Genomic DNA, 20,525 nt, shown 5'->3' on the forward strand with positions numbered 1-20,525 from the left:
ACTATGAAATAGCACATATGGAATAATAAAATAAAAATATATGTTAGATTCTTCAAAGTAGCCACCCTTTGCCTTGGTGACATCTTTGCACACTCTTGGCATTCTCTCAACCAGCTTCATGATGTTTTTCCAACAGTCTTGAAGGAGTTCCCACATATACTGAGAACTTGTTGGCTGCTTTTCCTTCACTCTACGGTCCAACTCATCCCAAACCATCTCAATTGGGTTGAGGTCAGGTGATTGTGGGGGCCAGGTCATCCGATGCAGCACTCCATCACTCTCATTGGTAAAATAGCCCTCACACAGCCTGGAGGTGTGTTTTGGGTCATTGCCCTGTTGAAAAACAAATGATAGTCCCACTAAGCACAAACCAGATGGGATGGCGTATCGCTGCACAATGCTGTGGTAGCCATGCTGGTTAAGTGTGCCTTGAGTTCTAAATAAATCGCAGACAGTGTCACAAACAAAGCAACCCCACACCCTCGCACCTCCTCCTCCATGCTTCACTATGGGAACCACACATGCGGAGATCATCTGTTCGCCTACCCTGCGTCTCACGGTTGGTTCCAAAAACCTTACATTTGGACTCATCAGACCAAAGCACAGATTTCCACCGGTCTATTGTCCATTGCTCATGTTTTTCTTTTTCTTCTTATTGATGTCCTTTAATAGTGGTTTCTTTGCAGCAATTTGACCATGAAGACCTGATTCACGCAGTCTCCTCTGAACAGTTGATGTTGAGATGTGTCTGTTACTTGAACTCTGTGAAGCATTTATTTGGGCTGCAATCTGAGGTGCAGTTAACTCTAATGAACTTATACTCTGCAGCAGAGGTCACTCTGGGTCTTCCTTTCCTGTGCCGGTCCTCATGAGAGACAGTTTCATCATAGCACTTGAAGACACGTTCAAAGTTCTTGACATTTTACGGATTGACTGACCTTCATGTCTTAAAGAAATTATTTACTGTTGTTTTTCTTTGCTTATTTGAGCTGTTCTTGCCAGAATATGGACTTGGTCTTTTACCAAATAGGGCTATCTTCTGTATACCACCCCTACCTTGTCACAACACAACTGATTGGCTCAAACGCATTAAGGAAAGATGTTCTACAATTTAACTTTTAAGAAGGCACACCTGTTAATTGAAATTCAATCCAGGTGACTACCTCATGAAGATGGTTGAGAGAATGCCAAGCGTGTGCAAAGCTGTCATCAAGCGGCTGTTATCAAGGTGACTACTATAAAGAATCTCAAATATAAAATATATTTAGATTTGTTTAACACTTTTTTGGTTACTACATGATTCCATGTGTTATTTCATAGTTTGATGTCTTTACTATTATTCTACGTTGTAAAAAACCTGGAATGAGTAGGTATGTCCAACTTTTGGCTGGTTCTGTATATTGTGACAATTTTGTGACTTTGCTTTGTTGTTCGGGCAGGTATTTTTTCAGCTGTTTGAGAAATATTTTTCCCATGCAAATCCAAGTTCGGTAGCCGAAGTCTACGCCCTTCGTCAATGATTTGTCAATTTGGAAATATGGACGGGATTCTTCAATTAAGTGTTTGTTTTCATTGAACGAGAGACGACTCGTTTTCATGCATATATTTTCACTTGAGAAATACAGCACCAAAAAGCTTAGTTAGATGTACATTTGCGCGAATAAGACCTCGGCAAAAACGTACATTTAAAACAGATTTCATGATTTATCTTAGATTAATTTGGACTATTTTAAAGAACTGTTTCTGGCAGCGGAGAGACCTCTAGTGGTCAAAAGGCAGTGTTAGCCTGGGCAGAGCAATTTTATTTATTTAACCTTTATTTACAGTTTCTTTCGATTGCTAAACGACAGTGGACACAACTGGAGTCACATGGGCAAAACTCTAACTACAGTCTGCACAGCAGCAGTTCATGTGGACCAAACTCTAGTTCGTTTTTCATCGCTTGAACACAGTTTTCAAAACTCTACACACTTATCCCATGACTTTAACCACAACCTGCACAACACTGTGGATTTACAGCACTTTGTTCAAATGCTAACGCACTGCTGTCAAAACTGTCAACCACACATTCAAAACGGAATAGATTTCAGCCTTGTGCCTTTCAAACACTGCTGATTGCAATTTCAGCTGAAAGGCTAAGCAGGTGTCTTGTTTTAGACTTGTTAGTGAACACACACACATATTACAGTATATATAGGTAGAGCTCAGAAAGACTCATTTTGGAAATGGAACAAGGAAGATGGGTTCGTGGAGGGAGAAGGGTGGCAGGGAGAGGGCGGATGCTTGGAGGAAGACAAAGAAGACAAAGCTGTTATTTCAGATGAAATAAGGGCTACACTTATAGACCATGTCGTGAACCATGGTCTCTCATTGAGAGAGGCAGGGTTGAGGGTGCAACCCAATCTGCAAAGATCCACAGTGGCATCTGTAATGCAAATGTTCCATCATGCAAACAGGTGAGAGTTACATCCTTACAGTAAATGAAAACATTACAGGAATCTATTTTGTATTGCAATTATAGAATATTTACACAGATATATATTACAGTAAGTTTGACTGTAAAATATATTTTTACAACAGGACCCAAAGGCTGCCCCCAAGGCTGCCCCCAACAGGGGGAAGAGGAAAAATATTTTCAGATGCGCAGGAAAATGCTATTGTTGACATGGTTGTTGTCAACAATGCAATAAAACTGCGGGAGATTCAAGATAGAGTGCTGGCTGATAATGATATATTTGAAAATGTTAATTCTGTCAGCACAACAACTATTGCTCGAGTCCTAAAGAAACACCAAGTTACAATGAAACAGTTATACACTGTATCGTTCGAGAGAAACAGTGAACGGGTAAAAGAGCAAAGATACCAATATGTCCAGGTAAGACGTCTGAGGTTACGTACACAGCTATACAAAATATTTACAGTAAAAAAAACACTAGGATTTCTACAGTAAAACTGTGCACTTACTGTTTTTCAGAGAGTAATGGAGGTGGAAGCACTGGAAAGACCACATTCATTTGTATTTATCGATGAAGCTGGATTTAACCTTGCCAAAACACGGCGCAGAGGAAGGAATGTTATAGGTCAAAGGGCCACTGTGGAGGTTCCAGGCCAAAGGGGGGGAAATATCACCATGTGTGCTGCAATGGCCTATGATGGTTTGCTTCTCAACACACCACTCATTGGCCCATACAACACAGAAAGGCTTATAGCTTTCCTAGAACAGCTCTATGCTCAGCTAGTGCCAGCAGAACAGGGGGAGCCAGTAAGAAACCCCCAAGTTTTTGTCATAGTTTGCGATAACGTTGCTTTTCACCACTCTGCAGCTGTCACAGATTGGTTTGCAGCACATCACAGATTTATGGTTTTGTACCTGCCTGCGTATTCACCCTTCCTCAACCCAATAGAGGAGTTTTTCTCTGCCTGGAGGTGGAAAGTGTTTGGTCACCACCCACATGACCAAATGTCTCTTTTGGAAGCCATGCGTGCCGGATGTGAGGACACGAGTCCAGAGGACTGCCAGGGATGGATAAGGCACTCCAGAAGGTTCTTCCCCAGGTGCATGGCAAGAGAAAACATTAGATGTGATGTTGAAGAAAACCTCTGGCCTGATGCTAAAGAGAGGCAGGATTAGCCCCTCAATTATTTCTTCGAATTACAGTATGTACTTTTAGTTTCTACCTTTTTTTCTCATTACTGTAATTCCGTAAATTACTACAGACTATTGAAGCAAACTGCTAATATTCATTTACCTTAAAGAATTGTTATGTTCTAAAAATTGTAATAAATCATGTGAAAGAATGTCACTCTTTTCTTTGAAGAAAATATTACTTTGTATGAAGTCACTGAAATTGTTCAAACTGTAAAGATGAAAAGTTTGTATTTTCTTTATTGGTGTTTGATGCTAGTTTTTTTACTCTCAGTGTGTTCTGAGTGACAGTGTGTGTTATCTCAGTGAGGGTTGTGCATAGTGTTTGGCTGCACTGAGCGTGTTTTGAGCCATGTGTTAAGAGTTGTGTTGCTTGGAATGAGTTTTGCAGGTGATGTGAACTGTTTAGCTCAGGTGACTGTTGGTAGTGCAGAATGTAGTTAGAGTTTTGAACATGTGACTCCAGTTGTGCCCACTGTCGTTTAGCAATCGAAAAAAACTGTAACCAGCAAGGGCTCATTGAGATTTGAAATCTCCTTTTCAAGGGCATCCTGGCCATGATAGGCAGCACCAAGTATTTTCCCAATTAAAGACAGACATGAAAAACTACAAATAATCTAGTAAAAACCATAGAATTCACAGGAGTATAACAAAATCATAAAACAGCAAATTAAAAACATTGACAGATCAGGGAATCAACCTCAAAATCCATCATCAGTGATTTAAAAACACCAATCAGGACAAGTTCTTCCAGTTTAAAAGTATTTTGTAAGGCGTTCCAAGCTGATGGAGCAGAGTACATTAAAGTCCTTTTACCAAATTCAGTTCAGACATTTGGAACAGTTAGCAGGATAAAGTCCTGCGAATGAAGAGAGTACCCAATAACAATGGCCAAATAAAATGTTAGTAAACCCAAAGTATACCAGTGAAGCATTTAAAAAATAGTCAAAGTAGTGGCACAGATATAAAGAGGTCTCCTCTATCCATCTATTTTCCTGGCTATGTTGTTGCTTAAGGTTTAGAGCATTGGGCCAGTAACCTAAAGCTTGTTGTTGGATCGAATCCCCGAAATGACAAGGTAAAAATCTGTCGTTCTGCCCCTGGGCAAGGCAGTTAACCCACTGTTCCCCGGGCGCCGAAGACTTGGATGTCGATTAAGGCAGCGCTCTGCACCTCTCTGATTCAGAGGGGTTGGGTTAAATGCTGAAGACACATTTCAGTTGAAGGCATTCAGTTATACAACTGACTAGGTATCATCCCCCTTTCCTTAACCAGAGCTAGTATGAATTCAGTGTAGTTGTTGTGAATGTATTACAACACTTCCATCTAGAGGTGAAACACTGGCACTAGATCTTCACTTGGGGGTTTTGTATGGCTCTCATTAGACAACATTATAATAACATGACTTGTCTGCCTCAGCCTCCGTACTGAAAAATAATAAACTACATGAAAAGTGCAACTTCAGCTATAACTTTATTTACTTACAAATCAATAGCAAAAGTGTCTTGGAGATAAAACATACAACATAAAAAAAGAACCAATGACGGCCTACCCGGGCGAAACCGTTGTTGTCTTGTAGCTATCACACCGCAGCAGTGAAGTGTACCGGAACACATGCAAATACTCTGTGATGGAATCGTCTTGAATAACACTCATCTGAAATATCTATGGTTCATCCTGCTGTACAACGCAACGTCATATTGCTGAGTCTCAGTGCAACACAACTGTGCATTCTGCATAATTCAGTCTTGTCGACTGCGACAATTAATGAAATTGTATAAAAGTCAATTATCTATCTATATACAGTGCAAAGTACAAAGAGATAATTGATGAAAACCTGCTCCAGAGCGTTCAGGACCTCAGACTGGGGCGAAGGGTCATCGACCAAAGTATTCAGACCCCTTCACTTTTTCCACATTTTGTTATGTTACAGCCTTATTTTTAAATTTATTAAAATCCCCCCCCCCCCTTATCTGCACATAATGGCAAAGCAAAAACAGGTTTCTAGAAAATGTTGCAAATGTATTAAAAATAAAAAACAGAAATACCATTTTCACATAAGTATTCAGACCCTTTGCTATGAAACTGGAAATTGAGCTCAGGTGCATCCTGTTTCCATTGATCATCCTTGTGATGTTTCTACAACTTGATTGGAGTCCACCTGTGGTAAATTCAATTGATTGGACATGATTCGGAAAAGCACACACACCTGTCTATATAAGGTCCCACAGTTGACAGTGCATGTTAGAGCAAAAACTAAACAATAAGGTCGAAGCAATTGTCCGTAGAGCTCAGAGACAGGATTGTGTCAAGGCACAGATCTGGGGAAGGGTAGCAAAATTTCTCTGCAGCATTGAATGTTCCTAAGAACACAGTGGCCTCCATCATGCTTAAATTGAAGAAGTTTGGAACCACCAAGACTGTTCCTAGAGCTGGCCATGCGGCTAAACTGAGCAATCGGAGGAGAGGGGCATTGGTCAGGGAGGTGACCAAGAACTCAATGGTCACTCTGACACAGCTCCAGAGTTCCTCTGTGGAGATGGGAGAAACTTCCAGAAGGACAACCAGCTCTGCAGCACTCCACCAATCAGGCCTTTATGGTAGTGACCAGACGGAATCCACTCCTCAGTAAAAGGCACATGACAGCCCATTTGGAGTTTGCCAAAAGGCACCTAAAGACTCTCAGACCATGAGAAACAAGATTCTCTGGTCTGATGAAACCAAGATTTAACTATTTGGCCTGAATGCTAAGCGTCACGACTGGAGGAAACCTGGCACCATCCCTACGGTGAAGCAGGGTGGTGGCAGCATCATGCTGTGGGGATGTTTTTCAGTGGCAGGGACTGGGAGACTAGTCAGGATTGAGGCAAAGATGAACGGAACAAAGTACAGAGAGATTCTTGTTGAAAACCTGCTCCAGAGCACTCAGGACCTCAAACTGGGGCGAAGTGGCCCAGAATGACCTTGAGTGGCCCAGCCAGGGCCCAGACTTAAACCCGATTGAACATCTCTGGAGAGACCTGAAAATAGCTGTGCAGCAACGCTCCCCATCATACCTGACAGAGCTTGAGAATATCTGCAGAGAAGAATGGGAGAAACTCCCCAAATACAGGTGTGCCAAGCTTGTAGCGTCATACCCAAGAAGACTCTAAGCAGTAATTGATGCCAAAGGTGCTTCAAGGTACTGAGTAAAGGGTCTGAATACTTATGTAAATGTTATTTTATTTTTTCCAGAATCCGGTTTATGCTTTGTAATTATGGGGTATTGTGTGTAGATTGATGAGGGGAAAAAACAATGTCATACATTTTAGAATATGACTGTAACCTAACAAAATTTGGAAAAGGTCAAGGGGTCTGAATACTTTCCTGAACGCACTGTGAATATATAAATATATATAAATATATATTCACACTACCGGTCAAAAGTTTTAGAACACGTACTCAATCAAAGGGTTTTTCTTTATTTTTCCTATTGTCTACATTGTAGAATAATAGTGAAGAAATCAAAACTATGAAATAACACATATAGAATCATGTAGTAACCAAAAAAAGTGTTAAACAAATCGAAATATATTTTATATTTGAGATTCTTCAAATAACCACACTTTGCCTTGATGACAGCTTTGTACACGCTTGGCATTCTATCAACCAGCTTCATGAGGTAGTCACCTGGAATGCATTTCAATTAACAGGTGTGCCTTCTTTAAAAGTTAATTTGTGGAATTTGAGCCAATCAGTTGTGTTGTGACAAGGTAGAACATAGTATACAGAACCCTATCCCTATTTGGTAAAAGACCAAGTCCATATTATGGCAAGAACAGCTCAAATAAGCAAAGAGAAATGACAGTCCATCATTACTTTAATACATGGTCAGTCAATACAGACATTTCAAGAACTTTGAACGTTTCTTCAAGTGGAGTCGCAAAAAACATCAAGCGCTATGATGAAACTGGCTCTCATAAGGACCACCACAGGAAAGGAAGACCCAGAGTTACCTCTGCTGCAGAGGATAAATTCATTAGTTACCAGCCTCAGATTGCAGCCCAAATAAATGTTTCACAGAGTTCAAGTAACAGACACATCTCAACATCAACTGTTCAGAGGAGAAATCTGTTTTTCATAGTCAAATTGCTGCAAAGAAACCACTACTGAAGGTCACCAATAATGAGAAGAGACTTGCTTGGGCCACGAAACACAAGCAATGGATATTAGACCGGTGGAAATCTGTCCTTTGTTCTGCAGTCCAAATGGGAGATTTTTGGTTCCAACCGCCGTGTCTTTATGAGACGAGGTGTGGGTGAACACATGACCTCTGCATGTGTGATTCCCACCGTAAAGCATGAAGGAGGTGCGATGGTGTGGGAGTGCTTTGCTCGTGACTGTCTGGGATTTATTTAGAATTCAAGGCACACTTAATCAGCATGGCTACCACATCATTCTGCAGCGATACGCCATCCCATCTGGTTTGTACTTAGCGGGACTATCATTTGTTTTTCAACAGGACAATGACCCAATGCAACTCCAGACTGTGTAAGGGCTATTTTACCAAGGAGAGTAATGAAGTGCTGCATCAGATGACCTGGCCTTCACAATCACCCGACCTCAACCCAATTGAGATGGTTTGGGATGAGTTGGACCGCAGTGTGAAGGAGAAGCAGCCAACAAGTTCTCAGCATATGTGGGAACTCCTTCAAATGTTGGAAAAGCATTCCAGGTGAAGTTGGTTGAGAGAATGCCAGGAGTGTGCAAATCTGTCATCAAGGCAAAGGGTGGCTACTTTGAAGAATCTCCAAATATAAAACATATTTTGATTTGTTTAACTTTTTTGGGGTACTACATGATTCCATGTGTTATTTCATAGTTTTATTCACTATTACTCTACAATGTAGAAAATAGTAAAAAGAAACACCCTTGAATGAGTAGGTGTTCTAAATCTTTTGACCGGAAGTGTATATAAATAAAAATAAACTAACCTTCCCTGTGGCAATTAAAAAAATATATCCCTCCCCCAAAGTAGTTTTACAACCCTCCCCTATTTTGGACCACCCCACCCTAGTCAACTTCAAATGGTCCCTTATCAATGCATATCATCTTTGCTTGAATTGCCCTGCCAATGTATTGTTCTTCTCAGACCATTTTAAATCAAATTAGAGACACTTCTCAGGAAGACTTTATTTCACGACGACAGGCCTTACCATTGCTGAGATCTCAGTAAGTGATGGGAAAGGTTAAAAAGGCCACTCCTTAGGTGTTTGGTGCTGTTGTAGACTGTCTTAATTCTTAAAGTCAACAAGTTTTGTCAAATATCTAAAGATGGTGCTCAATTGGCATGACATTTTCAGGGCTGATGTAGAACAGAGATGATTCAAATCAAAGTACAAACGTAATTAACGCAAATTAGCCAGTACAGAATACATAATTACAGTAATTTAAGCCCAATAATTCAAATCAAATTTATTTATATAGCCCTTCGTACATCAGCTGATATCTCAAAGTGCTGGACAGAAACCCAGCCTAAAACCCCAAACAGCAAGCAATGCAGGTGTAGAAGCATTATTGAAGCATTATTATAGCATAATTGAAGGTAGGGTGGTCATATTATTAAAAAAGATTGCTTTATCAATTTGAAAACTATTTCTGAAATTACCCCCACAGCCGAACATACACAACACTTCTCACTAAGTCTGAACCGTAACACAGAAACATACTAGTCTAATAACATAGCTCACTTCTAAGGTAGCCCTACACAAGAGTTGGGTTACATTGTATTGTTATTTTTAGTGTTGAGGAAAAACTGCAGAAAATAATTAGCCTAGGCACAGAAGAGTGAGTTGCCTGACATAGGACACATTTTCAACACACTGGTATTTAGCCATGATTTTATTGATTGTAGGGCTGTAGCCACTGAATTCTGGTAGTTTTTATTTGAAAGATTAAAACCGTCAATCACAAAATTCACTGCGGGTACAATACAGCCAAATGAAAGAGCTAAACGACATGAAAAGCACAACTTCAGCTAAATATATAAACTAACAAAACATCAACAATTTGATAGAAAACAATGTGCAACAATAGCAAAGGCAGCTTGCAGGAAAAAAACAACCAAACAACTGATTTTGGTCCATTCTAAGCATGTGTTCTGGGCCCGTATCATTAAACATTTTAGAGTAGGAGTGCTGATCTATGATCAGTTGAGCATTCCAGATCAAAATGAATAAGAGGGTACCTGATCCTAGATCAGGACTCTTACTCAGATGTTTTGTGAACAATGGCCCAGGTTTCTCCTCTCAGGCAGCGAACACATACAGGCATCCTGCTCTCAGTCGGTGAAGACGTACAGCCGCCCGGAGGCGTTGCCCCCCAGTAGAGCGTTCCTGGTGGGGTGGAAGGCTGTGACTGAGAGCACGGTGGTCATCTCTGGGTCCTGGAAGGAGTGCTGGAGCTGCCCACTCTCATGGAACACCTGGATAGAAAATAATATACATTATTGTCCCAGAGGAGAAAATTGTCTTGGACACAGTGCCCCTTTATACAAAATATATGAAACTTTACCCATACCATGCATAGCCACATAATCCATAACTTGTACACTGACCTTACACATTCTGTTAGGGGAATAGTAACACGACCTCAGATCCTACTTATTGTTGTTGAGGTTCGATGATAGACGTGGGAACAAAGGAGTGCTTATACCTGGACTCTGCGAGGCCGCTGCATGCTGCCCACAACGAAGCAGTCGTCCCTCTTGGGGTCCCACATCGCCTGCAGCTTGGACAGCCAGCGCCCTGTGTACAAGTTCTGTCTGCAAAGAGGGACAAAGGAAATGGATTCATCAACATTATACAAAGACACTATTACAAATACTTCTGGATTTGCTGACTGATGTCTATTGGTATAAAACACACATACTAGAACACCGGCATTGGAGAGTAAACCAATGCAAACAGAGGTTGCAGGATCTTTCCAATGTTTTTTAATTTAATCTTTATTTTGCCATTAGAGATAAAAACTTTCTCAAGAGAGACCTGGTCAGTTTTGCTTTCTAAACGTGATAGTATAATGAATTTACTGGATGGAGGTCAGTAGCGGAGCTTTCTAAACGTGACAGTATAATGAATTTACTGGATGGAGGTCAATAGCGGAGCTTTCTAAACGTGATAGTATAATGAATTTACTGGATGGAGGTCAGTAGCGGAGCTTTCTAAATGTGACAGTATAATGAATTTACTGGATGGAGGTCAGTAGCGGAGCTTTCTAAACGTGATAGTATAATGAATTTACTGGATGGAGGTCAATAGCGGAGCTTTCTAAACGTGATAGTATAATGAATTTACTGGATGGAGGTCAATAGCGGAGCTTTCTAAACGTGATAGTATAATGAATTTACTGGATGGAGGTCAATAGCGGAGCTTTCTAAACGTGATAGTATAATGAATTTACTGGATGGAGGTCAGTAGCGGAGCTTTCTAAATGTGACAGTATAATGAATTTACTGGATGGAGGTCAATAGCGGAGCTTTCTAAACGTGATAGTATAATGAATTTACTGGATGGAGGTCAGTAGCGGAGCTTTCTAAATGTGACAGTATAATGAATTTACTGGATGGAGGTCAGTAGCGGAGCTCTGGAGGTTAGTTCCGAGGTGTCGTAAATCCTGAAAAACAAAGTATATTTAATTGTTAAACATTTCATGTTTCAAGTATTGGACAATAAGCTTAGTGCAACTTTTAAAACCCTTATCGTAGCACATAAGCAAATTATTTATTTGAACTTCAGTCATTTTTTAAACATTTTTTATCTCTTTACATATTTTAATGTACTAACATCTTACGGTGGCATGCAGACTCACCTGATGTTGTTGTCTAGGCAGGTGGTCACTACTCTGTTGCCAGTGCCAGGAGAGAAGTAGGCACTTGAGATGCTCTTTGAGTGACCATAGAGCTGGGAGACTGGCTCTCTCGACGACGCCTTCAAACATCGAGCATCGTAAATGCTCACAATACTAGAGAGAAATCAAAACATCAATATCAGTTTTAGCAACATAAAAGATCAATGAAATAGAAAGTGGATTTCCTTAATAGGACTATACTTTAAGTAATCATTTTGCAAACTTGACAAAATACATAAATCAATTTATTAAACCATAGGATTGTCTCAAGGCTTGTATAGAGATTACTTGCCATAATGACATGGGTCGACCTGATTGGCTGACATATTGCACATCAAAGCACTGATTCCCATTTTGTACCTGTTCTCAGCCACCATGATGTACTGCTTCTGAACAGGGTGGACGTGAACACAGCGAACCGTCTTGGTATCCAGGCTATGGAGGGACTCATGAGAGGTTCTGAGTAAAATGAGACAGACCAACATTAATAAGGCATTAGCAATAAGCTTTTGACTTATACAGACAGAAAATCAAAATGATATTACTTTACCCTGGAGTCCGCCTGTCAACGATGGCAACGTCTCCGTACCAGTTCCCGGTGACCAGTGTCGAACAGTCATGTGACAGGAAGTCAAAGGTTCTCAAGCCATCCTTGATCCGATACACCTAGTTGGAGAAAGGACAGAGATAACATAACAAAGACCAAACAGGCAATCTAAAGTCTGATATGTGTGTTCAATTCCCACTGGGGTCACATATGAAAATACATGCACTCACCGTTTTATGTTGCTTTGGAAAAGCTTGCTAAATGCCATATATTATCATCACTGTATTATGCATGGTACCTCATCAAAAACGGCTTTCTCCACGTCTGTGCTCCGTAGCGTCCCGTCGTAGCTGAGGGTCAACAGGTCTGTAGGATGTGACCTGGAGAAGGCCATGCAGGCCACCGGCTGGACGTGTGGCTCAAATAGCAGCACGCCCTCATCCCCCATATCAGAGTCCTGAGGAAACAAACAGCAGCACGCCGTTGTCGTATTCACAACAACTTGGAACTCGGAAATATCCGACCTCAGCGCGTTCAAAACAACGGGGAAATCAGGGAGAAAAAGAAAAAACAACTAGCTCAGACTGATTTCTTTTTTTTGGAACGGTCATCCAACTCGGGCCACTTTCTAGAGCTCCGACCTGAAGATCACTGATGTCATGATTTGACGTTTTATTTTTCTGAATTTCCAGTTGTTTTGAACACAGCAAGAGTCCTGAGGAAACAACAAACGGCAGCACGACATCACCCATACCAGATTCCTGAAAGAACAACAAAACCCAAATAAGCCCAGTCACACATTAACTCTACGGCATCCAGTTTCACTGTATGTACTCACGAGGTTCCACAGCCCCACTCCACCCAACTTGTCCCCAGCAGCCATGAGCAGACGACTGCTGCACGGGTGGAAGGCAACAGAGAAGATACGACTCTTCACCACCTTAGCTACTCCTCCAATCTCACTCAGCTCCATGCTCTTCAGAGTACTACGGTACCTGGAAACATATCCAATGTAATGTCAGCCTGGCACAGGTTAGGGTTTTACACATCTATACATTCAAATCAATACAGGATGTCCATCAAATACTACAAATATATACATTTGTCACAGAACGTTAAGAAAAAAGGCCAAATTCCTTAACATTCAAAATGAAACTCACTCTTCCAGACCCAACTCCTCCTTTTCTTCTTTGATTAAATCCTGTGTAATAAAATGAAACTGTAAAAGAACAGCAAAGCTGCAAACAGTTATGCTGAGCATAGGACTGAAGAGTTAGCCTGGTCCCAGATCTGTTTGTGCGGTCTTGCCAAATGTTTTGGTCATTTTCATGCCAAATGAGTTAGCTAGATCACACAAACAGATCTGGGACCGTGCTAGAGAAAAGTAGGTAATGGTGAACAAATGTGCAACCTCTGTCCACAGCTTGAGAAGTTCAGGTGGCAGTGAACTATCCTCCTCCATGTTGATTGGCTCCATACTAATGGGACCCTCTGGCTTCCTGGCACGTTCAATCTTTAGCAAATACACATCAACATAAACAAACCATTATCATGAGAAATAAACTAGCGTTTCAAGACTAAAATGGAACAAATGTGAGAAGTAGGCTTTTCTGTGTAGTGAAGTACAATTTCTTAACATAAGAGCATATCCTATTGGTCCGTTAGTACGTCGCATTTTGCTATTGGTCAGTCACTTACTCGTTCGACTTCATAATAAATCCTGTGTGGTTCCAGGGGCAGGGGGAGTCGCTCTGCTTCCTTCTTCTGGATTCTCAAGGACTTGGTGCGAGGAGGCAGTATCTCTGTCCAGGCTACCTTACTGTAGTGAGCCAAGACATTAGTTACATTGTGTTAGAAACAGAAACGAGTCAAACTGACATTCTCTATCCAAGCTGGCCATAATAAATACATTCTGTATGCCATACGTTACAGAAGCTCATATGGGCCTTATGTCCTAAAGGGATTGAGTATGTATAACGGAAGCTCATTCACTTTGTACTGAGACCTAATTCGACTGACCAATGTAAGCACATACATGGTACACAGGAAACATTGAAGTAAATATTTTCAGTCATTGGTACAGATGTTGAATCTGTCATTACTTGTTCTGTCTCTTGAGACCTCGCTGTGTGTTTTCTGGTTTCAAATCCTGCTTGGCCTATTGAGGAAACAATAATACATGTTATTCATTTCACCACACAAGGAGTTTCAGTAAAATATGCATAAGTAGATACCATTTAAAATCTGTTCTTCAACAAACTAACCTCAAGCAGTTTTATGGAGGACAGGAACACTTGGTTTTGTCTGATATTTTCCAACCGTTCCAATTCATATATCGATAGACTTCCAGGTTGTATCTGAAATGTAAAAACAAAGATTAAAGTGAGATCACCAACAGGATTGTATTCATTCGTGCAGTTTTCAAATGTCTCTTCTTGGATCCAGACGTTTCACAGTATTGTTATAGCCCTGAACTAGCTCACCTGATCGCCTAAACAAGGGTTGTGTCCTCTGCTCAGATGTTGATGATGTATGCCACAACGCCTGGATCGGTATTTTACATATCAGCTAACCACATAATATGTTGTTATAGCTAACTGGTGTCCGACGGCAGCCGATGACGTGGCACACAACCATTGGTTGATGCATGCAACATCTGAGCAGGGGAACATGACCATATGCTTGATCATTTGTTGACAAGTTGAACCGGGTGTGCCAGCCCAGGAATAGTTCAAATACGTGGAATACCTGGGGGTCGCCGAGGAGATGTTTGAAAACCTCTGCATTAGTCCAAATGTAACATATGAACCTGGGTCTACCACGGGAGAAACCAACGTCTTGACCATTAGACCAAGAGGAAATTCTCTATTGGCACTAGAACCGACTGATTCTGAAGTCACAGGTGGGGCTACCGATCACGTGACCATGAGCAACCATGACCGACTCAAGTCCACTACAGCCACCCCCTTTGATCTCCTGCCCCACGACAGATCGGGCCCCCCGTTGGGGATAAGAGCCGTTAGACCAAGAGGAAATCCCCCATTGGCCTGAAGACTGAAATAGACTGAAGTCGCAGGCAGGGACTACCCATCACGTGACCTTGAGCAACCATGACCGACTCATGTCCTCTACACATACGCAATAGCAAACATTTCGCAACGGAAAAGAAAAACAAGCATTTTTCATTGGACAACTTGAGGTAGTCTCTCCCTGTTTCAATACTATGCAATCAGTTCTCTTTCGTTTGGTGCCTAATGAAACATGACACCTAGGTTATTTGGCCTAAATACTGTGTGTAATGAACACTTACATCCTTGTCTTCCTTCTCGTCTTTGACTTTTTCAATTCTTTCTTCCACTTTCAAAGGAAGTGTTTTTCTCTGAGACAAAATGCATTTCATTGTGAAGTACTAGCATTGCCCAGTTATAGCCCATAATACACACAATTGAGACAAACGATCATGCATGCATACATTCACTGAACTTGCACTTTGGAATTGCATCATGGATCTGTGGTCATCATATGGGTGGACACACTTACCTTTCTTTTCGTTCCTTGATTTTCTTTGAAGCTGGGATTTGGTACCAGTACTTCATCTGGGGTGAATTTCTTGGGTTTGCACCCGTCTTTTGCTGAATGGAGTACAGGGACACCATTCTCGGTGTTCGCTGGCTTCATTTCCTGCAATTAATGTTGGGATGCATTTCAATTTGGTAATGACTTAAACAGGTTTATAAATTATCATAAACTTAGCACAGTGGTATCTTCAGCTAGATAGCTAGCTAGCTCTGACAATGCTGGAAGTCCGGGGAAAAATGCTAGTTAGGTGCCCAAGGAAACTTCAGGTGCACATGGGCGGGGAATTTACAATACTATAGTAATGTGACAGCATAAAAAGTAATCTCAGAACCCGGAAACATATCTCGCATGAGCGCTAGCAGAGACCCCGCCCTGTGCAACTGGGTACTGGACTTCCTGACGGGCCGCCCCCAGGTGGTGAGGGTAGGCAACAACATCTCCACCCCGCTGATCCTCAACACTGGGGCCCCACAAGGGTGCGTTCTGAGCCCTCTCCTGTACTCCCTGTTCACCCACGACTGCGTGGCCACGCACGCCTCCAACTCAATCATCAAGTTTGCGGACGACACAACAGTGGTAGGCTTGATTACCAACAACGACGAGACGGCCTTCAGGGAGGAGGTGAGGGCCCTCGGAGTGTGGTGTCAGGAAAATAACCTCACACTCAACGTCAACAAAACTAAGGAGATGATTGTGGACTTCAGGAAACAGCAGAGGGAACACCCCCCTATCCACATCGATGGAACAGTAGTGGAGAGGGTAGCAAGGTTTAAGTTCCTAGGCATACACATCACAGACAAACTGAATTGGTCCACCCACACAGACAGCATCGTGAAGAAGGCGCAGCAGCGCCTCTTCAACCTCAGGAGGCTGAAGAAATTCGGCTTGTCACCAAAAGCACTCACTAACTTCTACAGATGCACAATCGAGAGCATCCTGGCGGGCTGTATCACCGCCTGGTACGGCAACTGCTCCGCCCACAACCGTAAGGCTCTCCAGAGGGTAGTGAGGTCTGCACAACACATCACCGGGGGCAAACTACCTGCCCTCCAGGACACTTACACCACCCGATGTCACAGGAAGGCCATAAAGATCATCAAGGACAACAACCACCCGAGCCACTGCCTGTTCACCCCGCTATCATCCAGAAGGCGAGGTCAGTACAGGTGCATCAAAGCTGGGCCCGAGAGACTGAAAAACAGCTTCTATCTCAAAGCCATCAGACTGTTAAACAGCCACCACTAACATTGAGTGGCTGGGCTGCTGCCAACACACTGACTCAACTCCAGCCACTTTAATAATGGGAATTGATGGGAAATGATGTAAAATATATCACTAGCCACTTTAAACAATGCTACCTAATATAATGTTTACATACCCTACATTATTCATCTCATATGTATACGTATATACTGTACTCTATATCATCTACTGCATCTTTATGTAATACATGTATCACTAGCCACTTTAACTATGCCACTTTGTTTACATACTCATCTCATATGTATATACTGTACTCTATACCATCTACTGTATCTTGCCTATGCCGCTCTGTACCATCACTCATTCATATATCTTTATGTACATATTCTTTATCCCCTTACACTTGTGTGTATAAGACAGTAGTTTTGGAATTGTTAGTTAGATTACTTGTTGGTTATTACTGCATTGTCGGAACTAGAAGCACAAGCATTTCGCTACACTCGCATTAACATCTGCTAACCATGTGTATGTGACAAATAACATTTGATTTGAGAGACGAAGATGGGGCATCACTAGCTTCTATAACTACAAAGTTATAATATCTGCCCATTTCTACAATTTATCTTCTTAAAATTTGATTTTAAAACTAACCTTAACCATGGACTGCTAACCTCATACCTAATCTTAAATTAATGACTGAAAGCACATTTTTGTAGCCAATTTTGAATGTGGCTGTGGATCCTGACTGGAATCTAACTTTGTGCCTAAAGAAGCTAGTGGAAAACACGGATGGGCGAATAGACGGTCGTCAGTAGTTACTACAGCCACAAAGGTCAATTCACCATAATTTCAGGTCATTTAATGATTAAAAACAAAACACATATGAATAAGATATTCGGCTACAGAATTGCTATTTCTTATCGATCTCTACAGTTTACATCCAAAAACAAATGATGTGAAATGACGTAAACAAATACTGAGTTACTGGTTAACTGCACTGGCTAGCATAGCTAACGAACTAGCTACGGTCGCTGCGCACATGACATCGATGAACCAAAGGCAAACCCCATTTCTGTTACAAATTGAGTAAAGGGCAGGTAGATAGTTTTTCGTGCCCAAAGTCGACCTTTAAAATCTTATTTTAAACCTAACATTAGCAGCAATGATAACCTTAAATTAAAAAACAAAAAGCGAATAATTATTTTCACGTTATTACCAATTCTGACTGTGCTATCTAGTGGAAAACCAAATAGTCAGCGATAGATCATCTTTGGCGCTAGTCAGCTGCTTCTCGATGTCTGTCGAGGAGAGAAAAGTTAGATAAGACAACGCATGCTGGTTCTGTGTCTCGTTTTAGTGGTTATGGTACATTAGTCATTGCAACCTACCATTTCATTGATCTCCACTCCACTAATTGTACAATTAAGTTATGATTGCTTGTCACTAACTAACGTTTGCGTCTATGAATGGGGTAAGATACACTGTAGCGCCTTTTAACGATATATTCGAATGTAACCGCTGAAAACATACTGAGAAGGGTTTGCAATAGATAGCTAGCTATATATTAGCTCTTGCAAACCCTTCTCTGTGTAGTGTTTTCAGCCGTTACATTCGCCCACTGTTGGCTACATCCAAACTACAATGCTGATATGTTTTAATGTTTAGAAACTTCAATAATCTTAGCTCAAAACGGTTTTCAGAACATATGCTCCTTATCTTTCGTGAAGCGAGAAAGCGTCTTTCATGAAACATACACACCTTACTGTAGCAGTTTGGAACAGATCCACAAGCTGTGTGCCTCTAGTTGACAAACTACACGTCCTCCTCAGTTAAACTTGAACACGAGATAGTTAATTAGAACAGGTGGCCACCTGTGTCTTCCATAAATAAGTGATGTAACATGGACATATGGCTGTGTGGGAACCCTAACCCTTTGAAGGCGTGTTATAATTTAAATGATATTATACATTTTTTTTCTTGCCGATATGAAATATACGTTCCTTGTGTTTTCAAAAACGTACCGCAAGCGATGAGTTAATGTTTAGAGCAAGTGCTGGGGCTCTTAACAAAACACCTCCTGTCCGAAGATACTACTGTCATCAATAGGCGCTAAATCAGTTACTTCTGAATGGGGTAGCTAACTATATCAGTAGCTAAGTAGGTTTAACATTGACCTAGGTATTTGACAAAAGCAATATGTCGCAACAAAAAAAGTGTAATGGAAACGGAAGATGGGAGACATTACCTAAACATTACCTTTTTATCCATTGGACTGGGGTGGATTTTTAATCTGTCAAACTGTCTTTATTGCAACAGATCTGATGGAAGCGGTGTTTTTCCTGACTTTCAAGAATGGCTGAATTTATTCGCCTTGCTTTTCTGTTTGGCTGGCAAGTTTTACCATCCAATTATTTCAGATCTACATGAGTGCAAGTTTCACCATGGCACGGACCATGGCGATACGTTGGCACATGAGATGTATTAGAATATGGCAAATATTAGTCAATTATTGCATTCTATCCATGCTGGTTTTTGCGGGCTACCTGCCATTGTGTAAAGTACTTAAGTAAAAATACATTTAAAGTAGTTTGGGGTATCTGTACTTAACTATTTGTATTTTTGGCAACTTTTACTTAACTACATTCCTAAAGAAAAGTGTACTTTTTACTCCATACATTTTCCCTGACACCCAAAAGTACTCGTTACATTTTAACAGGAAAATGGTCAAATTCACACTTATCAAATGAACATCCCTGGTCATCCACTCTGGTCTGGCAGACTCACTAAACACAAATGCTACGTTTGTAAATTGTGTGAGTGTGCCCTTGGGTATCCGTCAATAAAGGTTGAAGTAGAAATGATTTATACATATTTAAAACCAAATACTTTGACTTTCACTTGGGTCATTTTCTATTAAGGTATATTTGCTTTTACTCAAGTATGACAATTGAGTACTTTTTCCACCACTGGCTACCTGGGACATGAAACAGATAGATGGGAGGGCATACAGGCTGTCTGCGCAATTTGCCTAAATGGGCAATGGAAACGCTTCAAAAACTACATTTTTATTCGACAGGCGTGACGTCATTACGTTCAGCTGTTTTAGTCGACACCCCAGCAGGCAATTGTCGCATCTATTTTCTACACGAACTCTAAATGTTAACAAAAAATATCACTGGACAAGTTAATGGAAACATAACTTGTGACTCACTAGCAATATTTCATGGGTAGTTGTATATGGATAGTTCTATGCGATGGTCCTTAATCTTACCTGCAATATGTAGTACAATTTCACAAACGCGTTCGGAAGATTTGGTTCCTCCGAAACCATCAGGAAAACCGAGTCGCAGATATTTAGCTTGCAAGCTAGGTCCGAAAAGCTGTTTGTTTTCTTGAATAACTTAGTTGATGTATCCTGCACCACAGGATAAACCCTTTCCCGCCACGATGGTGTTTTGTAACAAACCCCTCCCCTTTGTTGTGTAAGATACTTCACAGCAGCTGATTGGTTACTATATTTTTTTATAACAGAGAAGACACATCGCTTGGGGCACATTTGTTTATAACAAATTAACAAGGGATCATTATAATTTTGCTTTTCATGTGCCAATGGCTTTGGGGGTATAGCTCTTAGGAATATATATATATATATATATATATATA

The 20,525-nt window shown here is 41.1% G+C and overlaps 1 protein-coding gene across 4 annotated transcripts; it reads right to left on the bottom strand.

Moving 5' to 3' along the window:
• Nucleotides 1–9,508: 9,508 nt before the first annotated feature.
• Nucleotides 9,509–20,486, bottom strand: LOC115113800 (WD repeat-containing protein 76-like). Of its 4 annotated transcripts, XM_065012083.1 has the most exons (17): nucleotides 18,621–18,722; nucleotides 18,079–18,160; nucleotides 15,621–15,761; nucleotides 15,391–15,459; nucleotides 14,345–14,437; nucleotides 14,183–14,238; nucleotides 13,779–13,899; nucleotides 13,492–13,593; nucleotides 13,241–13,281; nucleotides 12,919–13,075; nucleotides 12,379–12,537; nucleotides 12,084–12,199; nucleotides 11,894–11,992; nucleotides 11,495–11,647; nucleotides 11,246–11,299; nucleotides 10,340–10,448; nucleotides 9,509–10,109 (listed from the first exon to the last, which is right to left on the bottom strand). In XM_065012083.1, the coding sequence occupies exons 3-17, from the start codon at nucleotides 15,756–15,758 to the stop codon at nucleotides 9,966–9,968; spliced, it is 1,611 nt and encodes a 536-aa protein (XP_064868155.1). In that variant the 5' UTR covers nucleotides 15,759–15,761; nucleotides 18,079–18,160; nucleotides 18,621–18,722; the 3' UTR covers nucleotides 9,509–9,965. The 4 variants fall into 4 exon arrangements, with proteins under 4 accessions (XP_064868155.1, XP_064868152.1, XP_064868154.1 ...); XM_065012080.1 differs by lacking the exons at nucleotides 18,079–18,160; nucleotides 18,621–18,722 and adding an exon at nucleotides 20,134–20,320; XM_065012082.1 differs by lacking the exon at nucleotides 18,079–18,160 and having other exon boundaries at nucleotides 18,621–18,726.
• Nucleotides 20,487–20,525: the final 39 nt, after the last annotated feature.

The sequence above is a fragment of the Oncorhynchus nerka genome, linkage group LG27 (genome assembly GCF_034236695.1).
Source record: "Oncorhynchus nerka isolate Pitt River linkage group LG27, Oner_Uvic_2.0, whole genome shotgun sequence".
NCBI lineage: Eukaryota > Metazoa > Chordata > Actinopteri > Salmoniformes > Salmonidae > Oncorhynchus > Oncorhynchus nerka.

Coding starts and splice junctions, on each gene's coding strand:
- LOC115113800 (XM_065012081.1), bottom strand. CDS start 20,418: ATGTGCCCCAAGCGATGTGTCTTCTCTGTTATAAAAAAATATAGTAAC. Junction 14,239..14,344: donor CCTCCATAAAACTGCTTGAG/GTTAGTTTGTTG, acceptor TTTCCTCAATAG/GCCAAGCAGGATTTGAAACC. Junction 13,282..13,491: donor TTCTCAAGCTGTGGACAGAG/GTTGCACATTTG, acceptor TTTATTACACAG/GATTTAATCAAAGAAGAAAA.